This window comes from Channa argus, chromosome 23 (assembly GCF_033026475.1).
Source record: "Channa argus isolate prfri chromosome 23, Channa argus male v1.0, whole genome shotgun sequence".
NCBI classification, from domain to species: domain Eukaryota; kingdom Metazoa; phylum Chordata; class Actinopteri; order Anabantiformes; family Channidae; genus Channa; species Channa argus.
In genome coordinates this window covers 2,161,772-2,181,790 of record NC_090219.1, presented here as the reverse complement: position 1 = coordinate 2,181,790, position 20,019 = coordinate 2,161,772, and the positions used below count along the sequence as shown (strand labels likewise).

At 37.0% G+C, this 20,019-nt stretch overlaps 1 protein-coding gene across 23 annotated transcripts in view; it reads left to right on the top strand.

Moving 5' to 3' along the window:
- Positions 1-20,019, top strand: part of dmd (dystrophin) — a 330,473-nt gene that overhangs the window by 176,600 nt on the left and 133,854 nt on the right. For all 23 annotated transcript variants that reach the window (XR_010912201.1, XR_010912203.1, XR_010912202.1 and 20 more), the window contains 9 exons: positions 146-253; positions 364-543; positions 4,271-4,440; positions 5,166-5,289; positions 7,720-7,798; positions 9,647-9,759; positions 11,601-11,729; positions 15,585-15,777; positions 18,471-18,616. Coding sequence is in view for 20 of the 23 variants with exons in the window: in XM_067493119.1 (XP_067349220.1) it covers positions 146-253; positions 364-543; positions 4,271-4,440; positions 5,166-5,289; positions 7,720-7,798; positions 9,647-9,759; positions 11,601-11,729; positions 15,585-15,777; positions 18,471-18,616 (1,242 nt within the window). In the remaining 3 variants the exon portion in view is untranslated. The remainder of the gene's footprint in view (positions 1-145; positions 254-363; positions 544-4,270; positions 4,441-5,165; positions 5,290-7,719; positions 7,799-9,646; positions 9,760-11,600; positions 11,730-15,584; positions 15,778-18,470; positions 18,617-20,019) is intronic.

The window sequence follows — 20,019 nt, the reverse complement described above, 5'->3', positions numbered from 1 at the left end:
GTTCCATACTTCCTGTTTTCTCATTTCCCTTCACTTCCACTTCTGAATTCATGCATTCATCCATTCTGCCTCTTGTTTCTTTGTTCTTTCAATCTCTTCTAACCTCCTTTCTCCTCTCTTCTCCTCCCCCCTCTTCTTCTCACAGTGTTTATTTGACTCTTGGCTGACGCAGAAGGAGGAGCTGGTTCGCTCCATCAAGACCTCCAACCTTAAGGACCAGGCAGAGACTGTGGCCTGTCTCCGGCGTCTTGCTGTGAGAACTACTAATAAGTTATAATTATTAATACATTTTAGGTCATGCATTGTATGACATGAGAGACATACCAGGTAAGTTTGCATCCTTGATATATTATTTCCCTGTAGATGGTGAAGGCAGACCTGGAGGCAAAACGACCCACAATGGACAAGCTGTGCTCGATGAGTCAAGATTTGTTGTCCAGTGTAAAGAATAAAGACGTGGCCAACAAGTTAGAGGCCAGACTGGACAGCTTTGCTCAGCGCTGGGATCGACTACTTCAGAATCTGGAGATGAGCAGCTCCCAGGTTTGTCACATATAGTTGATATTATTTATCTATAACTAGTAGTTTTGCCATGCTTTAGTGTATGTACAAATTTGTACGTACAAAGTGTGTGTGTTGCTATATTGTTAGATTACAGTACCAAATAACCACCTAATGAACACAAACACTGATGTCTCATTTACAGTTTTTGCCCAATTTACTGTATGCAAATGACAAAATCTCATTAAAGAACTGGTAAAAAACTAGTTCTGACACAGTTGCTTCAAACATTAACATTGTTGGTTTAAACTTTGGCTTTATGTTTGGGGTCACTGGCCTATGGAAAACAACTTTTCTTCTAAGGCAGTGTTCCATACTGCACCATGTTTCCTTCCAGCATTAGTTTATAGTTCTTACTTTACTCTCAACCTACAATACTTCCAGGACCTGCTAGAGATGCTGCACCCAAAGGGGGAAGTGCGTTTTTGATTATGTGCATTGTTTGGTTTACAACAAACATAGTGTGCTGACAAAAAGCTCAATTTTGGTCTCATCATAAATTAAAAACTTCTTCCAGTTGCGTTTACAACAAGCCTTCTGACAAATGCTAGCTGAAATTTTATTTGAGTTGTCTTCATTTAGCCAGTCTCCCATAAAAATATGTCTAGTGAATAAACCAGGCAACAGTTGTTGATTGTACTAGGAGTTGTAATTGCCTTGGTGGGCTCCCTCAGTATCCTCCTGCTTGCACAAGCACTTTAGATTTATACCTGTTTCATGCGCCTTCCATTTCCTAGTGGTGGATTTAATTGTGCTAAGAGATATTAAGTCATTTTAAAATGTTCTTGTATCCATCCCGATTTATACTTTTCATGAAACTTTGCTGTGTTCTTTTGTCTTCATGACGTAGTTTTTGACCACTTTGACCTTATTGACCAGTCACTGGACCTTTCAGATACAGCTGTATTTATACTTAATACACAACAATAATAATGCAATATTTTCATATTTATTAATATTACTGTTTATAATATTTACTTTATATCTGCTTGACAGCCTCTTGAAGATGGAAAGACTGCTCTGTTTAAATTCTACCAAAATTGATTGGTTATGAAATGAATACAGTCTATCATGTAATGCTTAGATACTGCTTGGCTTGGATGCCTTGCTCTGGTTTGACATTAAATGAAATCCCTGTTGTTTGTTGTGTCTGAGTACAGCATTTGTCCTGTTATAAGAATGCTGTTCTGGTAAAACTATGAGCAAGTATTTGGCCCAAGGCTTAGAAAGAGATGAATGTACTGGCTGTGAGACAGAAGTCATGTTACACACCAGTGCAGAATAATGAGAAGGGAAAGATGGAGTCCTGTGTTTACTATCTGTTTTTTCTAGTTCTGACCTGAGCAAACACCAAATAATGAGGGAGGTGACAGTTGTTTTAGTCAGCACTCTTTACTATCAGTTTTTCAGTTATCACTTTCCCTCAACTGTTCTCTCATTTGGTCATGTAACTACATAATCTCAGTGCAGTTTTTCTTTCTGTGTCTCTGTCTGTCTGTTGTCAATTTTGCGCTTCGAAAAACTGACATGAAGTGACAAGTGATAAGATAAAGACAAACTACTTCTGTGCTGTTTGAGTATACTGATAAAAACACTATATTATAATGACACTTTTATCCTTAAATCCCTCTGGTGAGCTTTATACTGAGTGGAAATGATCAGAATTACTGACGTCATTGCCATGAAAGTGCTCCTTTTTAGACTGCACTCAAAACTCACTCAAAGATTGAAGGCATAAAGGAAGACTTTGACATTTTTTGAAAAACAGTTATTTGACTTGATTATGAGTAAAGGAAGAGAAGATCTATACTACTGGGCTGTCATATCTCTGGAAAGAGTCACATCAACACATGTCCAATTCGGCTACTGAAGTCAAAATTCTTCTTGAAGCTACTGGTAACACTGCACTTGCATGTATCTCTCTCTCAGTCTGTCATTTTCTCAGTTATTTTTCCATTATAATCAGTCTGGTAATTAGCAGTTCTGTAGGCACACACACACACACACACACACACACACACACACACGCACACACACACACACACACAAGTGTCCATGATAGTAAGGCTATCCCAGTAGTTGTAGTTGTGATTAGACTTTTTCTCCTACATTGAGCCCCCAGAAGTGGGCTTGCTCTTTAGTTTTAGATCATTGTCTTGCTGCATAACCCAGATAAGCTTGAGCTTCCAATCACAGACTGGTGACTGGACTTTTCCAGTTCCCTTTTTAATTCCTGGAGCAGGAAAGAAATTATGTTTTCCTTGGTCTGGCATAATGACAAGGTCTTGGAGCTGCAAAGCATCACCACACATTACACTTCTATGACCTTACTGCTTTATAGTTACAGAATGGTGTTCTTCTACACAGTTTCACTTTTGACTCATCTGTCCATAGAAATTTTTCTTTAAGGTGTTTTAGCAAAGTTGAAAGAATTCTTCATGTTGATATGAGTTAACGGTTGTCCTTGTCTTAGATGCCATTTTTGACTAGTTTCTTTCTAAAAGTAAAGTTCTAATCATGGACACAGATAGAGTTGAGAGAGACCTGCAGGATCATTGTGTTTTTGGGACTCATTTGACTTCCAGAAGAGTTGGTACTGTGTTTATAACCAAATTGAGAAAGGCCACTATAGCAAACGTTCACTACTGAGCAAATTGCTCTTAGTTATGAAGCAGAGTAATGGTTCTTACTGTGTTTTTTTAGAGTCTCGGAGACTTACTCTGAGTCTACACAGAAATTGCAGTGTGTAGAAACAGTTCCTGTTTATACTAGAGAACAGAAGTATGGAGGAGCATACAGGAACACATTGGACAAGAGAAAACTACAGTTTAAAAATAGCAATTGTTGCTAGTGGGTAAGAAGTCAGTTTTTATCTGTCTGCTCATAAAAAGCATGTACAGTAGACCTGAAGTATACTGTAAAAATACTGTTCAGGTTGTTTTGACATGTATAGTCATGCGTCACACGTGATCCGACACACGACCAGTTAAAAAAGTTAGATTAATTAAAATAGGAGTGTATAAGAGTGTCTCAATAAAGCAGGTGAAAGACGTTTTATTTAGACAAGCCATCACAAATGGCATTTGAGTTCTTTTAAAACCTGTCTATTTTAGTCACCTTCTTCCTAATCACTTCTAAAATTTCCTGATTATGATGAAGGGTACTGCTTTTTGAGACGCTTTAAGTCACATTACTGTAAAAGTTCTGTATAGGTTCTGTGTAGAATGAACTGGGCTTGCATTTTCACAGTGGTCATTTAAAGTGTATTTTGTGTTTAATCTGTTTGCCTTTAATTTATGTTTTATTTTCTCTCTCTCTCTCTCTCTCTCACACATACACTCACACAAACATAGTGTGTGCGAGTGTTTTTCTAAAGTACCTAACAAATTCTGAAATACCTAACCATCTACCAGCAGACTGAGTACACACTCGCTTACAGTACATACACATTGTCACACTCACGTCTGTCGCTGTCGAGGTCCCACACACATGCCTGCTGAAATCTTTGTTGTGATAATGTGTAATTGAAATAATATCCTTGAATGATCGTCTCTCTGGAACATTGTGTGATCAGACACTCAGACAGATGTGAGAGTGTGTTAAGTGGTGATCTGGGATCTGTATTATTTTGAAAGACCCTTGTAAACTGCAGCATCTGGTGCTATGTGCAGTTTGTCTACATTTATTTTTTTGTTCTTTGCATGTTCAGCTGTCATCGACTATCACTGTGACCCAGCAGCCCGAGCCTACTCACTCTGTCACAACAACTGTTACCAAAGTGACAACAAGGGAGAAGGTGTCGGCTATGCGCCAAACCAGAGAGTCGCCGCCACCACAGAAAAAGAGACAAGTGGTTGTAGATTCTGAACTCAGGAAAAGGTTGGTGTGTGTGTGTGTGTGTGAGTGTGTGTGTGTGTGTTTATAAATTATATAGAGTTAGTAGAACACCAAAATATATTTTGTTATTTTCTAACGTGTTAAATGTTCAGTTACATGCACCCCTTTCTGCTGTCCTATCTCAGTCGGTAGGTGAAGAAACTGCAGATTCCATATGAATAATGAGTTTCTGTAAGAGCGATAAATGAAATGAAACCTTTGTAGTGAAGTAGATACTAATCCTGTAGTGAGTACAGAAGCAAGCAACCTTAGGAGAGGAGCTGAGTAGTACATGTACTCAAGGATGGTTCTAAAGTAGACAATTATGGTGCCTGTGTTTTACTTGAGAATTTTTCTTGAGAATTTCCCCTTACCTTATACTAGGAATGGATTTTAATTCCACTAAACCTGGCTTGGCAGATATAATTAGGATGAACTTTTGAGAAAGTAAATTGTAAAATGATCCTCATTGATTAAACTACCCTGTGTTGAATAAAGTAAAATCATTTAATCAGTCATTTAATTTTATACTGTAAGAGGTCTTTATTCATGCTTTTTTAGGAGACAGCCCTTTATTTTTAACTTACATTGTCCTCATATACATCAGTATAGGATGATGTCATCAGTATTTGTAGATTAATTTTCTGCTGAGGAATTCAGTATAAACTCTATTTCTACATACGACACTAATGGGTGATACTCTTTAATGCATGTGTGTTTGTTGTCAGGTTTGATGTGGATTTCACAGAGGTCCACAGCTACATGACCCGTGGTGAGGCCATCCTACAGAGCCCTGAGTTCTCTGTATCGCGCAAGGATGGTAGCATTCAGGAGCTGCATGACAAAGTGCAGGTAAAATCGCTGTTCGTGTGTGTGTGTGTGTGTGTGTGTGTGTGCGCGTGCATTTGTGTGAGATACACCCTACCAAGCTTAATCTGCTGAGACCTGTGAAGCTGAAATAACAAAGTTCCATTGCACAGTTGGGTCAGAAATGAATTTTACATTACATATAGCAGTCATACTTGTGAAAAATTCAGTGTTCATTATGCAAACAGAACAACAATAATGTGGACCAGTAAGTCTAAATATAGAACAAATTTAAATCTTGGGATCTCGCTACATCTTGCAAAGGAAATGCAAAATAATGCATAATTCCCTTAACCATTGTTATGTGACTATTAAGAATATGTTCATCAAAATAAATAAAATGCATCTGATAGATTTGGCGCTTTCATCTGTCACTATTTTTACCCTGTTCAGTGCAGAGGCTTCCTTGGGATTTAGTGATGTGTTCATTTTATGTACTGTACAGCTGAATTTTACGGTATATTATTTTTTCCCCATATTTCCAGTGTTTCCACTCTGGATTTAATATGTTTAAATAAAATTTAAAAAAGTTGAATTTACCTAGTAGAATTATGAGATAGAACAGTGTCTACAATGGCATTTTAAGCAATATAGCACATCCACTATATACATGTTACAGCAGAATTTACCATCGCAAAAATTAAAACTGTGAAAGAACATGGAGGAGCCTAAGAAATACATTTTCCCATATAGCTTAAATGAATAGTTCTAAATTTAGGAAATATACATTACATTTTTCTTGTTTATTTCTATAGACAAACAAGAAAAGCTTTTAAGCACTGAATAAAATAAGACAGAAAATGTCACACTGAAATAACAAACTATGTAGTACTTTGCTAAGAGATGTAAACTAATAAATTTCAGGGAGGCGGATTTAAAATCTCCTCGCCTTGCTTGCCTCTGTAGCTTTGCTGTCAGTTATGCACTTTGCAGCAGCTTAGATAAGAAACAGCATTAAAATCTGCCAGAGCACCATATTAGAGAGCAACGAGTAAGGATTTTATCATATTCACAGGCTAAAGGGTTAGATCTTTCTAACCCTTGAAAGCATAAATAGGCCTTACTCGCAGTACAAAGTAATTTAATTCCGAATTAAATTACTAATTTAAATTGCTAAAATTAAAAATATAAATGACTAAAATTCAATAATTTAATTACTAATTTAAATCAATTAATTTAATGTTTGGTCAAACCTAACAAAAGATATTCACTGCACACTACTTATGGATAAATATTAAACAGCGACATGTATAATGGGTTAAAGAAGTAGAAGCATTTTAGAATTGGTCATAAGATAATGAAAAATATAAGAAAAAAGTGTGCTTCTTTTGCACATAATTAGTATTTTCTCGAAATGTTCTTGTGAAATATACTTTCAGCTTCTCTACTTCAAATGCAACAATCTTAGAAGGGAATGGTCTTTAGTAATTGCTTAGCTCAAAACTCATATCTACAGTAAGGGCATAACTTGTAGTAGATACTGATTTGTTTTAATAGCTCACAAGCCAAAAAGTTTAAGGTGAAGAATGTTAGTGCTGATGTTTAACAAAATAAACCCAGTTCAAAGTGTCTTTTTCAGTGCTTGTTGTTGAAATGGCAGCTCAAGGAAAATCTCTCGAATGACTGGGTCTTCTGACTTTAAAAAAAAAAATATATATATATATAAAAGAAAAATTTACACCTAGAATCTCCATAAAGTTTTAAAAATTTAAACAACATTTTCACAAAAGGAAACTAAAGATATGAAGGTAACTCATTGTAACCATCATAGCAGGCTGAGTGCATACCTCATAACATGTCACCCCTCCCCCTTAAGTCAACACAGCATGGTGTAACTCCACATTCTCTATTCATAAGTTCTGCAACTACTTAACCATGCAGTCTTTTATAGACTTTTTCTCAGAAAACAATTACATTTCTAAGTTTCAACCTTTGACATGTTGTCTTTCTGCTATTCCCAATCAAATGATTTGCAAATTATTGTATTTACACTTTACACAGTGTCCCATCTTTTCTTACATGATTAATATATAAGAGTAAATCCTCTTACTCAATTTTGGAACTTTATTCTGCTAAAATACTACTTCCCACAGTTTGGGATTAAAACAACCTCATTCTTAAACCTTTTCGTTTGTCCAAGAAATGACTGGACATGCTGAGATTATACTAAATGTTACAGCAGAATAAGATCAGATGATGATGATACTCACATTATCCTTTGTTGTTAGGAAGTAATACTCTTGTTGACTAATTAGATTTTTGTGTTTATATTCTTGCTTCGTAACAAATAATATTTGTCCAGATCTCGGGCCATTGTTAACTTTGTCCCTTTGCATCTTTGTCAGTCTTTGGTCCTTTAACTCCCTATTTTTCCCTCCCCCTCTCTCCCTATGCCTCTCATTCTCTTTGCCACAGGCGATAGGAAGAGAGCGGCCAGACAAGTACCGAAAGCTTCAGGAGGCAACACGCACAGCGCAGACCCTGGTCGAACAGGGTAACATGCACACTCACATGCTCATTTGTTCACATGCACACATGCGCACCCTGTCTGTCCCCATGGCAACGGCTCTACCTGTCCCACCCTTTCTCCTTGTCTCCATAGAAACCCTAATAGAGAACGGAAGAGACCGAGAGCGATGTTTCTTCTCATCTGTCCTTTCCTCTGTCCTTGTGCAATTGTTGAGGCTTCTGAAAGCAAAGAGAAACTCAATTTGTACTTTTCAGTTTTCTCTTTTTAATTCTACCACTCCAACCTTTAGCCAAACATACTAGAACATTCCTCAACTTACTAAACAGGTCTGTGTTTGTGTAAAAATGAAGGGAAGGGCAAAAGACTTGGTTTATGCTTTTGTGTGCAGAACATCTCACAGCAATTCGGTACTTTAATACACATTAACGTAAATGTTATGTGTTAAAATAGTAACCCTTTACACCACTGAGCATTTCCAGGTACAGTACCAATCTACAAATGAATTGTAATTTAAAAAATCATCATAAAGAATAAGACTGGCAATAATATATAATAATTCAAAAGTGGGTTAATCTTTACACATGGCTTTTAGTCAGCAAGAGCTAATGAATTACTACTTACATATTAATAATTAAAGAAGTAATTATGTCGATTTGCATGCTGGATAGCTCAGCAGCTGTCAGGAAGTCTTTTTGTCATAGTGAACCAACAGTACAACTCACTCTTTTATATTTGAATTGACGTGTTGTTAAAATCAAAATTGATGCTGTGTAGCACAGTAGTGAAGTGCTTAACACTGCTGCATCACAGCTACAAATTCCCCGGCCTTGATAAAACAGTAAACTGAAGTTTAATTATGCATATTTTTTGTGATGTTTAACAACATAATATTAAAAAAAAAAAAAAAACTTAAATCTAAATTCTCTAAAACATCAGTAGACAATACTAATTAACCCCAATTGTCAATATTTCATTGAGCATTATATAAACTTTATGACCTCAATTAAATGTCTCCACTAGTTTCTCACAGGGTTTGACTCCTCTCTTTTAGAATAACAATCCATTCCTCATGTGCAAAAGTTTCCATATTATTTATTAGTTCCTCTGATGCGCCTGTTTTTTTATTCCAAGATTTTTCTATGCTTTTACAATCGCTCAGTAATTTCTAACCTTAAATTTTACTGCCCGATTTATTGACAAGAATATATGCAGTGCAGTCTGCCTCTATCGTCCTTCAGCTTCAGGGTGAAAAGCGAGGGCACTTAACATATAACCTGTAACCAAGTAACCTGTGTTTGGAAGTAACATCAGCTGAATGCTTGACATGTAAATGGAACATAATGGAGGTACGATTACAGGAAGAAGCAACCTTGAGCCTGTTCCTGTACGTGATGAGACGGGATGCTGTCTTTTCCAGGTCTAATTATCACCCAACCAATGCGGTTTACTTTGCCCTTTTACAGACAGGAGCAAGAATTTATTTTTGTACTAGTTTAGCATTGATTTTTTCCTCCTGGAACCTCTTGAAGATTTTCATTTTCTGAGCAAAAGCTTTCTATGCACACTTGAAGTTGGCAATTTCCGTAAGAAATTTTCAATTAGCTATTAGCAGGAATGCACTGTGAGATGTGTGTGTGTCTCTCCCTTTGTTCAATGGGCAGTCTCACAAACAGGTCTAAGAGCTTATATTTCGTGCAGAATATTGATAGTTCTCCTGGAGATGACTTTCACAATATTCTGTGTGCATGGAGTGTGTGTATTTGTCTCTGTCCCCTACAGAGAAACCAGTTCCACCCATGTGAACTGTGAAGCATGTATCACTGAGTGTCTGTGTATGTGACAGCCACCCCCTCTCTCTGTCTGACCCCCCAGAGGGGAGTCGTGCTGATGACATTGCCCAAGCAGCGGAGCAGCTGAACCAACGTTGGGTGGGATTCTGTGCCCTGTTGGAAGACAGGCTGACATGGCTAGCTTACCAGACAAAGGTAAATAACCACACATATACAAATCTATGTCCACTCTGTATCATTCAGACATGAATGATAATGATGTTTATAGCACCTTGATTTACTCAAGTATACAGAGAGAATTTTTTTCTCTACTTCTTTTTAAATACGACCTAAAATTTCACATCAAGGGCACAGTGTCCAGGTCCACGAGTCCAGGAGGTTACATGGAACCCCAAAGTAACATCTAGGAAACAAGAAGCCTCACTTGCAGTTGTTAATATTGATGTTCATGAGTCCATTTTCAGAACGGCAGGGTGCAAAGCTACGAGGGGAAAGGCACTACTCTGCAAAAAGAACAGTGCTGACTGTCTACTGTTACTTCAAGACCATGTGGATAAACCAGAAGACTATTGGAAGAATGCTTTGTGAACATGACAAAGTACAATTTTTTAGCTTGAAATTCAAAAATTATATTTGGGTATGGCAAAAAATCTGCATCCCATCAAAAATCTGCACCTTATCCTGTCTGTGAAACGTGGTCTTGACAGAATCATGATTTAGAGCTGCTTTGCTGCCTCTGGACCAAGACAAGTTGCCATTATTAATAGAGCTATGAATTCTAATTGAAGCAGGCAGTTCATGCAGGAAGCCAGTGTCCTTGAGTTGAAGATGTTCTGTAAGAAGGGTTGGACTAAAATCCTTCCGAGCGCATTGCATTCACCAAAGAAAAAAAATTTAAACCTTATCTCGTATTTACGAGATCCTGATCTCGTGTTTACGAGTTATGTTTTCAATTTTTTTTTTCTATTGGTGAATGCTACAGTATGTGCCGCCGTAGGACAGGTAAGAAGAATTTAGCTGACATTTTTTCTTCATAAGTAAGTTACCCCAGTTACCAAGGGTATGGGTTCAAATCGAAATTGTTATTTTTGTAGTGTAATGTACTGTATTAAACAGTTTTTGATCATTAAAACTGTCGTATAACCACTATTTACAAATTGTGTAAACCTTTGTCAAGAGCCAGAAAACACTGTGCAATACTATGATAACCAGCAACTTTGATCTTCTGATCTTAACGCCAGCATTACTGCCTTTGGTGCAACATTCATGGTTTGTTTTTTCTATTTACTATGATGGAAAGTGTAAATATTAAACTGCAGTTATTGTCAGTGGAACAAAACCTTTCAAATGCAAAATAGAAAAATGTTTCAGCAGCCTTCTTAAGATACTCAAATTCAAGCCAAACCAATAGAGCACATGGGAAAAATGAAGGAAAGTATTGCAAACTGTTCAACAAAATATTTTGCAAATGGTATGAAACTCATCAAAAACTTTCATATCAAGTTTTCTGGGCCTTTAAAGAGAAGTTTATAGAATCTAATACTGATGTGTAAAGTTGGTGAAGTTCTTTCCTGTTCTTTCTTTTTATTGTACCTCTGCAAGGAATTCTTCAAAATAGTCAGGGTTGAGTTTGTGAACTTAAAAATGTTTCTTAAGAGAATTTTGTCTCAGACTTAAATTTATCTGAAATCTGGTAATAGGTTTTAAGTTTTCTGATTTTTGAAACTTACACTGTGCTAATGTGTAAGAAGAGGCAGACGAATAACAAAGTGAAACTCTAACGAGCCATTTTACAATTTATAGAGTTTAAATACCATCATTTTCCTCCATTTGCAATACGAATTTGAGTGTCATATGACTCACTCTCAGTTTAGCACAGGTCTGGGTAGAGTTTGGTCATTTTAACCTACAGTATCATGTAGCTCTAGTACAAACTACAACAGAGACTGTGAAACAAGGCAGCAGTTGTGTGGGTGTTTGCTTGTGTCTTTGTGGGATTAAAATTATTTATTTTTTTTACCCTTTCATGTGTGCAGGTGCTGGCCTTCTACAGCTTGTATGAGCAATGTGAGCAGGCAGTGGATAACAGTGAAAACTGGCTCAAAGTCCAGGCACCTCCGGCATGTGAACCAGAGCCACTCAAAGTGCAGCTAGACCGGTGTCGGGTGAGTTAAATGATGTGCGGTTAATACCAAACCTTCTCTGGAATGATCCATCATCTTCAGTTCACTGCAAGACCCATTCATATTTTTACATTCAAGTTCATGTTTTTTTTAAGTAGTTGTCCTTTTCTTGTTTGTGGCGATTCATTCCAATCCTCGTTTTTCCTACATACAGTATCGTTGTTCATTTTTCCTGTTCATATTGCTGTTTCTTTTCATGCATCTGTTTTCACAGCACTTTTCTGTAAGTATTTTTATATTAATTATTCACAAACCCTACATGTATTTCCAGAAAAGGTGGGACATTCTGTCAAATGTAACTAAAAAGAGATTGCTATGATTTGCAAATGTTTGTAAGCCTTGTTTTAAATATAAATAGAAGTAGTAATACAAAAACAACATATACATTATTTAAATTGACAAACGATTGTGATTGGTTAAAAAAGATTCTGAATATGAATTAGATGCCAGCTACATGTTTAAAAAAATTAGTTACACATTTATGTTCCCCACTGATTTACATCACCTGGGAAACTAAGGAAACCATCTGCCTTAATTTTGAAAGCAATAGTTATTTCTATTTTTGCTTGATAAAGGATTTCAGCTGCTCAACAATTCTGGGCCTCCTTAGTTGTATTTTTTTCATCTTGATACTCCACATGTTTTTAGTTGGATACAGGTCCTTGTTACTACTTAGCCATGTTGTTGAAATATGTATAGGATCTGGTTAGACATTGTGTTGCAGAAATAAGCAAGACCTGTATATATCTTCAGCTATGTGGAGTCTTCACAGATGTGGAAGTTACCAATGCTGTGTGGACTAATGAGCCCCCAGATAATTGTAGACACTTTGCGCTATTATGGAGGATGCAGCAAGTATGATTTCAAAAAAGTTCACATGTTACATGGTCAGACCACAGGGGACTTTAATACTATACTGCAGTTCATTTTAAATGTGTTCAGGGAAGCTGGCAGCATTTCTGGATCTTGTTCTGTATCAGTGGTTTTCAGCAAAGGTCCTGAGCCAATGCAGAGATTTTCACTACAGAATCATGTCAATCATGTCTGTATTTAATGCAGTGCTGCCCCAAGACCCAAAAATCAAGACCATTCAATATAGATTTTTGGTCTTGTCCTTTGTGTACAGAGATTTCTTCTGAATGTTTTAATAATTTCATTAATTGTAGATGATGAAATTCCCACATTCCTTGTAGCTATTCATTATGATTATTTTTTTACTCACAGCATTTTCTCACAATCTTACAGTGTAATTCTCACAAAACCAAGCTCTTCCTGACTAGCACTGACTTGATATTTTACACACCATCCACATTTTTCTGGAAATGACATGACTACTGTGTAATTATTTGTCTTTTATTATCTCTTTTAAGAGGATGAGGCTTCTTCTGAACTTTCTTATTTAAGGGATCCTAGTCCTAGTTGTTTGTACGTCTATGGATAGACCACAAACAGCTGTCAACAGCTTACTTTATGTACTTAAATGTACTTAATGTTAAAAGTGCCAATTTGGTCATTTGGAGGAGGAGCACAGTTGTTGCCCATAGTGTCAGACTTTGAAAACTACTGGTTTATACCAAATGTGTCTGTAAATGAGTGGGTGGCTTAAACAGCAGTAAGAGTGGCACAACACAACATCCCCAGGCGGATTTTAATAATGACATAAGAAGTAAAGGAACAGGCAGTTGAGAAAAAAAATATAAAAGGGAGAGATGAGATGAGGGGAGGCATAAGTAATGTGAAAGAAATGATATAAATGGACAAAAGTGTAGAGATGAGTAAATCACACTAAATTAAGACAGAGGAGAAGGAAAAGAGATGGGGACAAAATCAGATGAAGCTCGGAAAAAGAGATAGCGGCTGTTTCTCTGAAGACGTGTCTAAACTTCCTCTGCAGACAAATTTACACAAACAGGATTTCTTTAAGAAGAGCACCCACACATTTTTACTTGCCCACACATAGACACAAATGAATAACACACACACAGACATACACACACACACACACACACACACACACATATACACACTTGTTCCCACTCATAAATACTTTCTGGGTTTCTATCTTTATATTAAACAGGAAATGCTTCAGAGAAAATAAAATATTTACCAAAACTTTTAAAACAACCTTCCCACTGGCAAATCATTCCACCAACTGTCAGCTTATGAAAAAATATTCTGTTGAGTTTGTAGATGCTTGTGTATTCTAACTTTATTTATGAATGAGGATTGTGTGTCTTGGCTCTAGGCTAGAGTGTTAGCTTAGTTGGTGTGACATTAGATATAAGAGTGAGCTGAATTCAAGCCTTCACCATGTAATGCATATTTTAGTGAATATTAACGTGTCTACCTACTGTATACCTGCCCAAAGCTAACTACAAATACAGATCAGTGCATATCTTTCTGACTACAGGCATTTTATGTTAAGGCATTTCATGTAATCTAAAGTGTACATCTATATAGGAGACTCTGGTTTCCTGATTGTAGTCTTTCAGGCAGTGCCAGTCCAGAGGCAACATTTTGTAAGTAGCCTGTTAGATCATCTCCAACCCTAGGGGGAGTGCTGCATGTAGGATTGGCTCACTTACTGCGGTACCGTAACTGCATGAGCTCCACAGTTTACACAATAACTAAAATATGTAAAAACTGCTGGACGATTAGTCTAGTGACAAGAGTTGGAGAAGTAGCTCCAGGAGATGTCAATGAGATTAAAAGCAGCAGCCAGATTACTGGTGTAAGTATCTAGATCCTGAAATTTACTGCAGGATAAAAGTACTGCAGGTAAAAGTTGTGCATTAGAAAAGTGAGTACTGCCTGCGGTTACTATCACACTACGCCATCAACACCACTGTGGTGCCTATGAGCAAGGCTGCTCCATTGCTGGTCCTGGGTGCGTATGTGCGTATGTGTGTGTTTGTCTGTTCCACTAGTAGACTTTCAGTGAAATTGCTATCATGACTCACCTGCCCAAAATAGTATTAGATAGAAATAGAATAATAGAAGAATGTTTCTGTATGTCCATGTATCTAATTGAACATCAAAGTGGTAAGGGTTGGGTTTCGTCTTTGCCTTTAGCCGGAATGGCATTATAACACTCAGAGTGCTAGAAATGAGAAGTCAGCTTCTGTCATTCTCATTGTGAAATGAAAATAAAATAAGTTAAATAATTAACATTTCCAGGGGTTATTCTGCTACAGTTATTACTGTTAATTACGTAAGTGCTATGATGAAACAGAAAGCTTGCCAGACATAAGGGAGGTAGGATTTAGTGGAGGATTAGTTGGCTTTACTCCAAATCAAAATATGACTATAACACAAATTTTTGGATTTACCCTGGTTGAAGCCCAAGGTTGAAAAGTATCGAAAAACTGATTCAGCTACAAACTGTTCGTTTCTCATCCTTTAATGATAAAGAAGTGATTGGTTTTGCCTATTCTCTTTGTACATTTAGAAGTTCAGCAAAAACAGCTTCACAACTACATTTAGGCTTTGCTGAGCTGGTCATATCTCCTCCTTTCTTTTTAATAATTAAGTAAAAATTGTTTTTTGACTGCTCTGATTCATACCAGAAGTCGGAAATGTCAGAGTTGAACAAGCTCAAATGTAAACAATCAACATATATGACCACATAAAACTAGCATTTTTATCATGGGTGTATAGAGATTACAGTTTATGAATATTTCAAGTAGGATGTCAGAAAATGTGCATCAAATGCAGCTTTAGACATTTCTATAAAATAGAACTGGTAAAGCATGCAAAGGCAAATGGAGTGGAACACAATACTTTTTTTCTCCGTTCTTATTAGACTTTCTCTTTCTTCCCCTCTCATTGTGTTGTCAGGAGGAGGTGGCGCGCCTGGCTTCACTGCAGCCTCAGGTGGATCTTCTGGAGAAGCAACTAAAGCAGCTGAAGGAAGAAAAGGAAGGGGAGGAGGACCCCTCAGCCTTTCTGGATGCAGATATCAGTGCCTTTAGAGAGCACTACCAAAAGGTCCTGGAGGACCTAAGGGCGAGAGAAAGGCAGTTGCAACTAGGTGAGAGAGTTTCTGTTCTGCAAAAACATAATCACTGCAATTCATTTAGTGACATGCATTAGAGACCTTGTTTACCACTTTGTGACTTGTTCATTACAATTGTCTGTGTGGTGTTTTAACAGATTTATTAATCATTTGTATCATTCATTATAACACACCAGCTTGACTGTGATACATGAGGACTAATTTATCTGAACCACTCTTCTAGGAATGAAAAAAATATTTTCATTACAGAGAAAGCTCCAAATCAAACACAGCAGTGGAAATTTGACTACTGGCTTAGGTTCTGTTAGGCCAAATTTAAAATATAATAAAATTGTTTTTCAACTGTCCCTGCACATTACTGTCCTTCCCAGTCCTGATTAAATGGATCAGGTTTGTTCAATCAGTCAGAAGTGTGGAAGAAACCAATTCCTTTGTCTTCTCTCCATCCCACCCTAAGCTAAGATGCTAGCTGATCCAGGTAGTATGCGTTGGGTAGCTCGGGGATAGTTGAGCAAGAATCAGGTCAGGGGTCCTTCTATAAACAAAATTTATAGACCTCTGCAGCTGCTCACCTTTTGGGTGGCCATGTATGTTGCTTGATAGATTAAAAAGGGACTTGTTCTAGTTTATAATATTATAATTACAATCAAGAATTATAACTATATTCCATATTTTTCCCAGGCTTGTTTGTGATTCTAGATTCAGCTTTTTGGAGGATTTACTGTAGTGACTGCTCAGTTTCCTGTGAGTGAAAGTCAGCCTTGACAGTCTGCTGTAGCCCACACAGTGTATCAGACAGATTTGGATGGCAAATGTCTCTGCCCACAACAGCAACAACTCAAGACAGCACAGACATATTGGCTGTGGTTGTTGAAGAGGGGAACAAATGTATTGAGATCATTCAAAGACACATGGCCTACAGCACTACCTCAGTGTGCATAGATGAAGACACAATACTTTTCTTGATGTGCTATACAATAACAACCATGGCAAAGCATGATGTGTTGCAGAAGGTTGTGTAATAAATAACTTTACACTTATGCGGCACTATTATATTATATTATATTATATTATAATTATTATTCAAGTCAACATGCAAAGTGTTTGCATGGCAGGTTGCGCTGTCAGATGGCCTAACTGAGTGACCTGGGTTCAACAAACATCCACCTTGCTAACATGTCCTTGGGCCAGACATTAAATCTCTGTCAGCTCCATTGCTCAGTAAGTGCTAACGCTGACCTCTTTGTACAGGGGGCAAGAGAAAAGAGAATTTCCATATGGAGATCTCCTAGCATATTATTATATTTTACACCCAATGCATGTAATCACAGTGTAAGAATTTGAATAGATGCAGTTTTGCAAACAGAAGTAGAGAGTTATTTGTTCCAGAGTAATCAGAAAAAGAAGCTAAACGCTGCGGACATCAGGACAAGAGAAACTAAATCAAACAGACACTGTGACAAAACAAGAGTAGATAGCTATTTATATCAATGAGGGAGAAAATGACAGATAGAAATGAGAAAAAATATATAGTCACTGAGAAAATGACACAGAGGGAGAGGACACTGGCAAAGAAAAATGCACAGAGTGGGAAGAGCGGAAGAGAAGGAGAGTCAGCTGAAGATAAGAAAATATACAAGTTTGAGAATGAGGCTGACAGCCAAGTGGACAACTATGCTTCTTTAGTTACCAAGACAGTTTTTTCCCTTATGCCACACACTGTGCTTTCTCACCCCTACTGTAGCTAACACACACATTCAGCCACTCACACATGACTGGATATTGTGTGTATACTTTGTGCCATATGTGTGTGTGACAATGGTTATGAAGGAAGAAAATAATTTCTCAAAAACAAATGTATGAATTATTTCTCTTTTGAAGTGAGTTCAGGCCAGGTCAGCACATTCACTTAAATCTGCTCAGTTCACTTTAGGAAGGTTTCGCAGCATAAATTAAAATGACTCCATTTACCATAGCACGTTATAAGCTGTACAATAGGTACAAGCGTCTTAAATGCAGTGAAAATTAGTCAGAATTAAGATTTCAGCATTTCACTTGTAGATTTCATAAACTGGTTAAAAATAAAAACACATAATAGATTTATATAGCATATACTCCCACAGCTGTGCAATAAATAGATTCAGTACAGATCTTTTTTTAAATCAATGGCTAATATTTGACCTACATTATATGTTTTGAGTCTATTTTTATGGCAAGATTTTATGGCAAAGCTACAGTAGTTAGATCCATCATTTTGGACCAAGATGGTACACTATGTTACCTAGAATAAGAATATATATATATTATTTATTAGAAATTACGACCCAGGATTGAACTTTAGGGGACTTCAAACCTATTTTAGCACACTGACAAGAAAAGATTGCTTCTGAAAATTAAACCAGTTTATCTTAATGCTTAAAACTTCAGCCTGACAAAAAGAATGTAATGGTCAAATCCTGCATTTAAATTACATATTGCCAATATAGAGCATATTCATACATACACACAGCCAAATAAAACAGTGATACATTAATTAACAGTTACTTCTGAAAGAGGGAAGTAATGAAGACTGACTATGATAATTCTCAACATGTGACATTTAAGTATTATTCAGTGAATGGACATCTTGCAGTTTGCAATGCCTTAACACACAGATCACCTAACAGTCTCTCTGATATTTTTGTTTGTCTCTCCCTCTCTGTCTTTAGTTTCAGAGAGCTTGCCCCCGGCTCGTTATAGGGAAACCATATCAACGCTGTTGGCGTGGATACAGCAGTGTGAGGCCAAGCTGGACATCCCATCCACTGCTCTTACAGAGTATCCTATAATGGAACAGAGACTGAAGGACATTCAGGTATACACACACACTCAGGTCTATAGGTCAGCACTACAGTTGTTTTTTAATATCTTACCCAAAGTTTGTGTGTGTTCCGATGTAATAAACATTAAGGTAAGGATCTGCTGTCAGCAATTTTATATGTTTGAAAATGCAGCTTTCAGTGATTTGTCTTTTACTTGTATTTGGTTTTGGAGAACTTTTTACATTTAATGCTTTCATCTTAACACAAATACTTTATTGTACTTACATTTTTAAACAAAGTTTACTTTTTTAAGCATTTAAGACAAATTATACATGATTTATTTTCACTGTGGCTGTTCTCCATTCTCAAAGAACAATTTTAGAAGCACCTATGTGCAGCTTGTTAAGACAGGCACACACTACTGTACAGCCAATTATGAATGTGGTTTGGTCGTGTCGACAGGTCAGACCCAGTAAGTCCTGGTCAGTGCCAGTATGCCCTAAGCGGCACTGACACAAGTCTTAAGCGTTTGCTGTGCATACAGATAGAGCGGCTCAGAACTGCTCCCTTCAGCTGCCAGGGAGGTGTCGCCTGAATTTAATGCAGTTCTCAGCTTTTTATTAGCAGCCCCCCTTCTCCTGATGCCTGCCAGGGGTGTATACATTTCAAAGTAACCGTCCCCATTTAAGCTCCTGTCATGCAAATCCAAGTTACCACCAAAAGGTGGTGCTTTGCTCACAAAAACACATTTAAACATAAAACCAGAGCTTGCTACACTACTGTAGACAGCACATTTTAAATTTACATTTAGTAATTTGGCAGATGATTTTATCCAAAGGTACAAGAAAGCAAAAATCTAAGTCAAAGAGAAAGTCACATAGGAAAGTGCTATCAGAAGATGTGTTTTCCTTTCATGAGATGCAAGTGCAAGAAAGAGCAAAATAAACTTAGTTTATTTTTTTAAGATTTAAGTGCAAAGGAAAGTGTCAAATTTTATAGCAAAAAGAGAGTCTGAGATTAAATAGCAGCATAATGGTATAGCTTTGTTTTCTGCTTTAACTTTAATGTCACATATTTTGACTGGGCAAATTCTGATTTTACCCTTAACTTGCTTTTCAAATATTTAGTTAGGTGTGACTGTTTGCCTTAAATGCTTTCATAGGCTGAAACTTAGTGGCTGTGTGCACCAGAATGGACTGTTTAATTGTGGATAGTGGTCTCTCTCCATTTTTGTATTTTATTTTTTCATTACATTTTATTTTATTTTAGTTAAAAAATATCCAAAAGAGAGATAAGACTGTGCTTCTCCAGTAACTAGCACAAATAAGCTGAACAATAGGTCATTTCCACCAGCAGCCCTCCCCTGGTTCTAAGTACAGGTACTGTTGGCACTTTCAGTCAGGACTGTCAGAGTTGGAGATTCTGAGAGTTCTACTGAGTAATGTTTGAACCAACC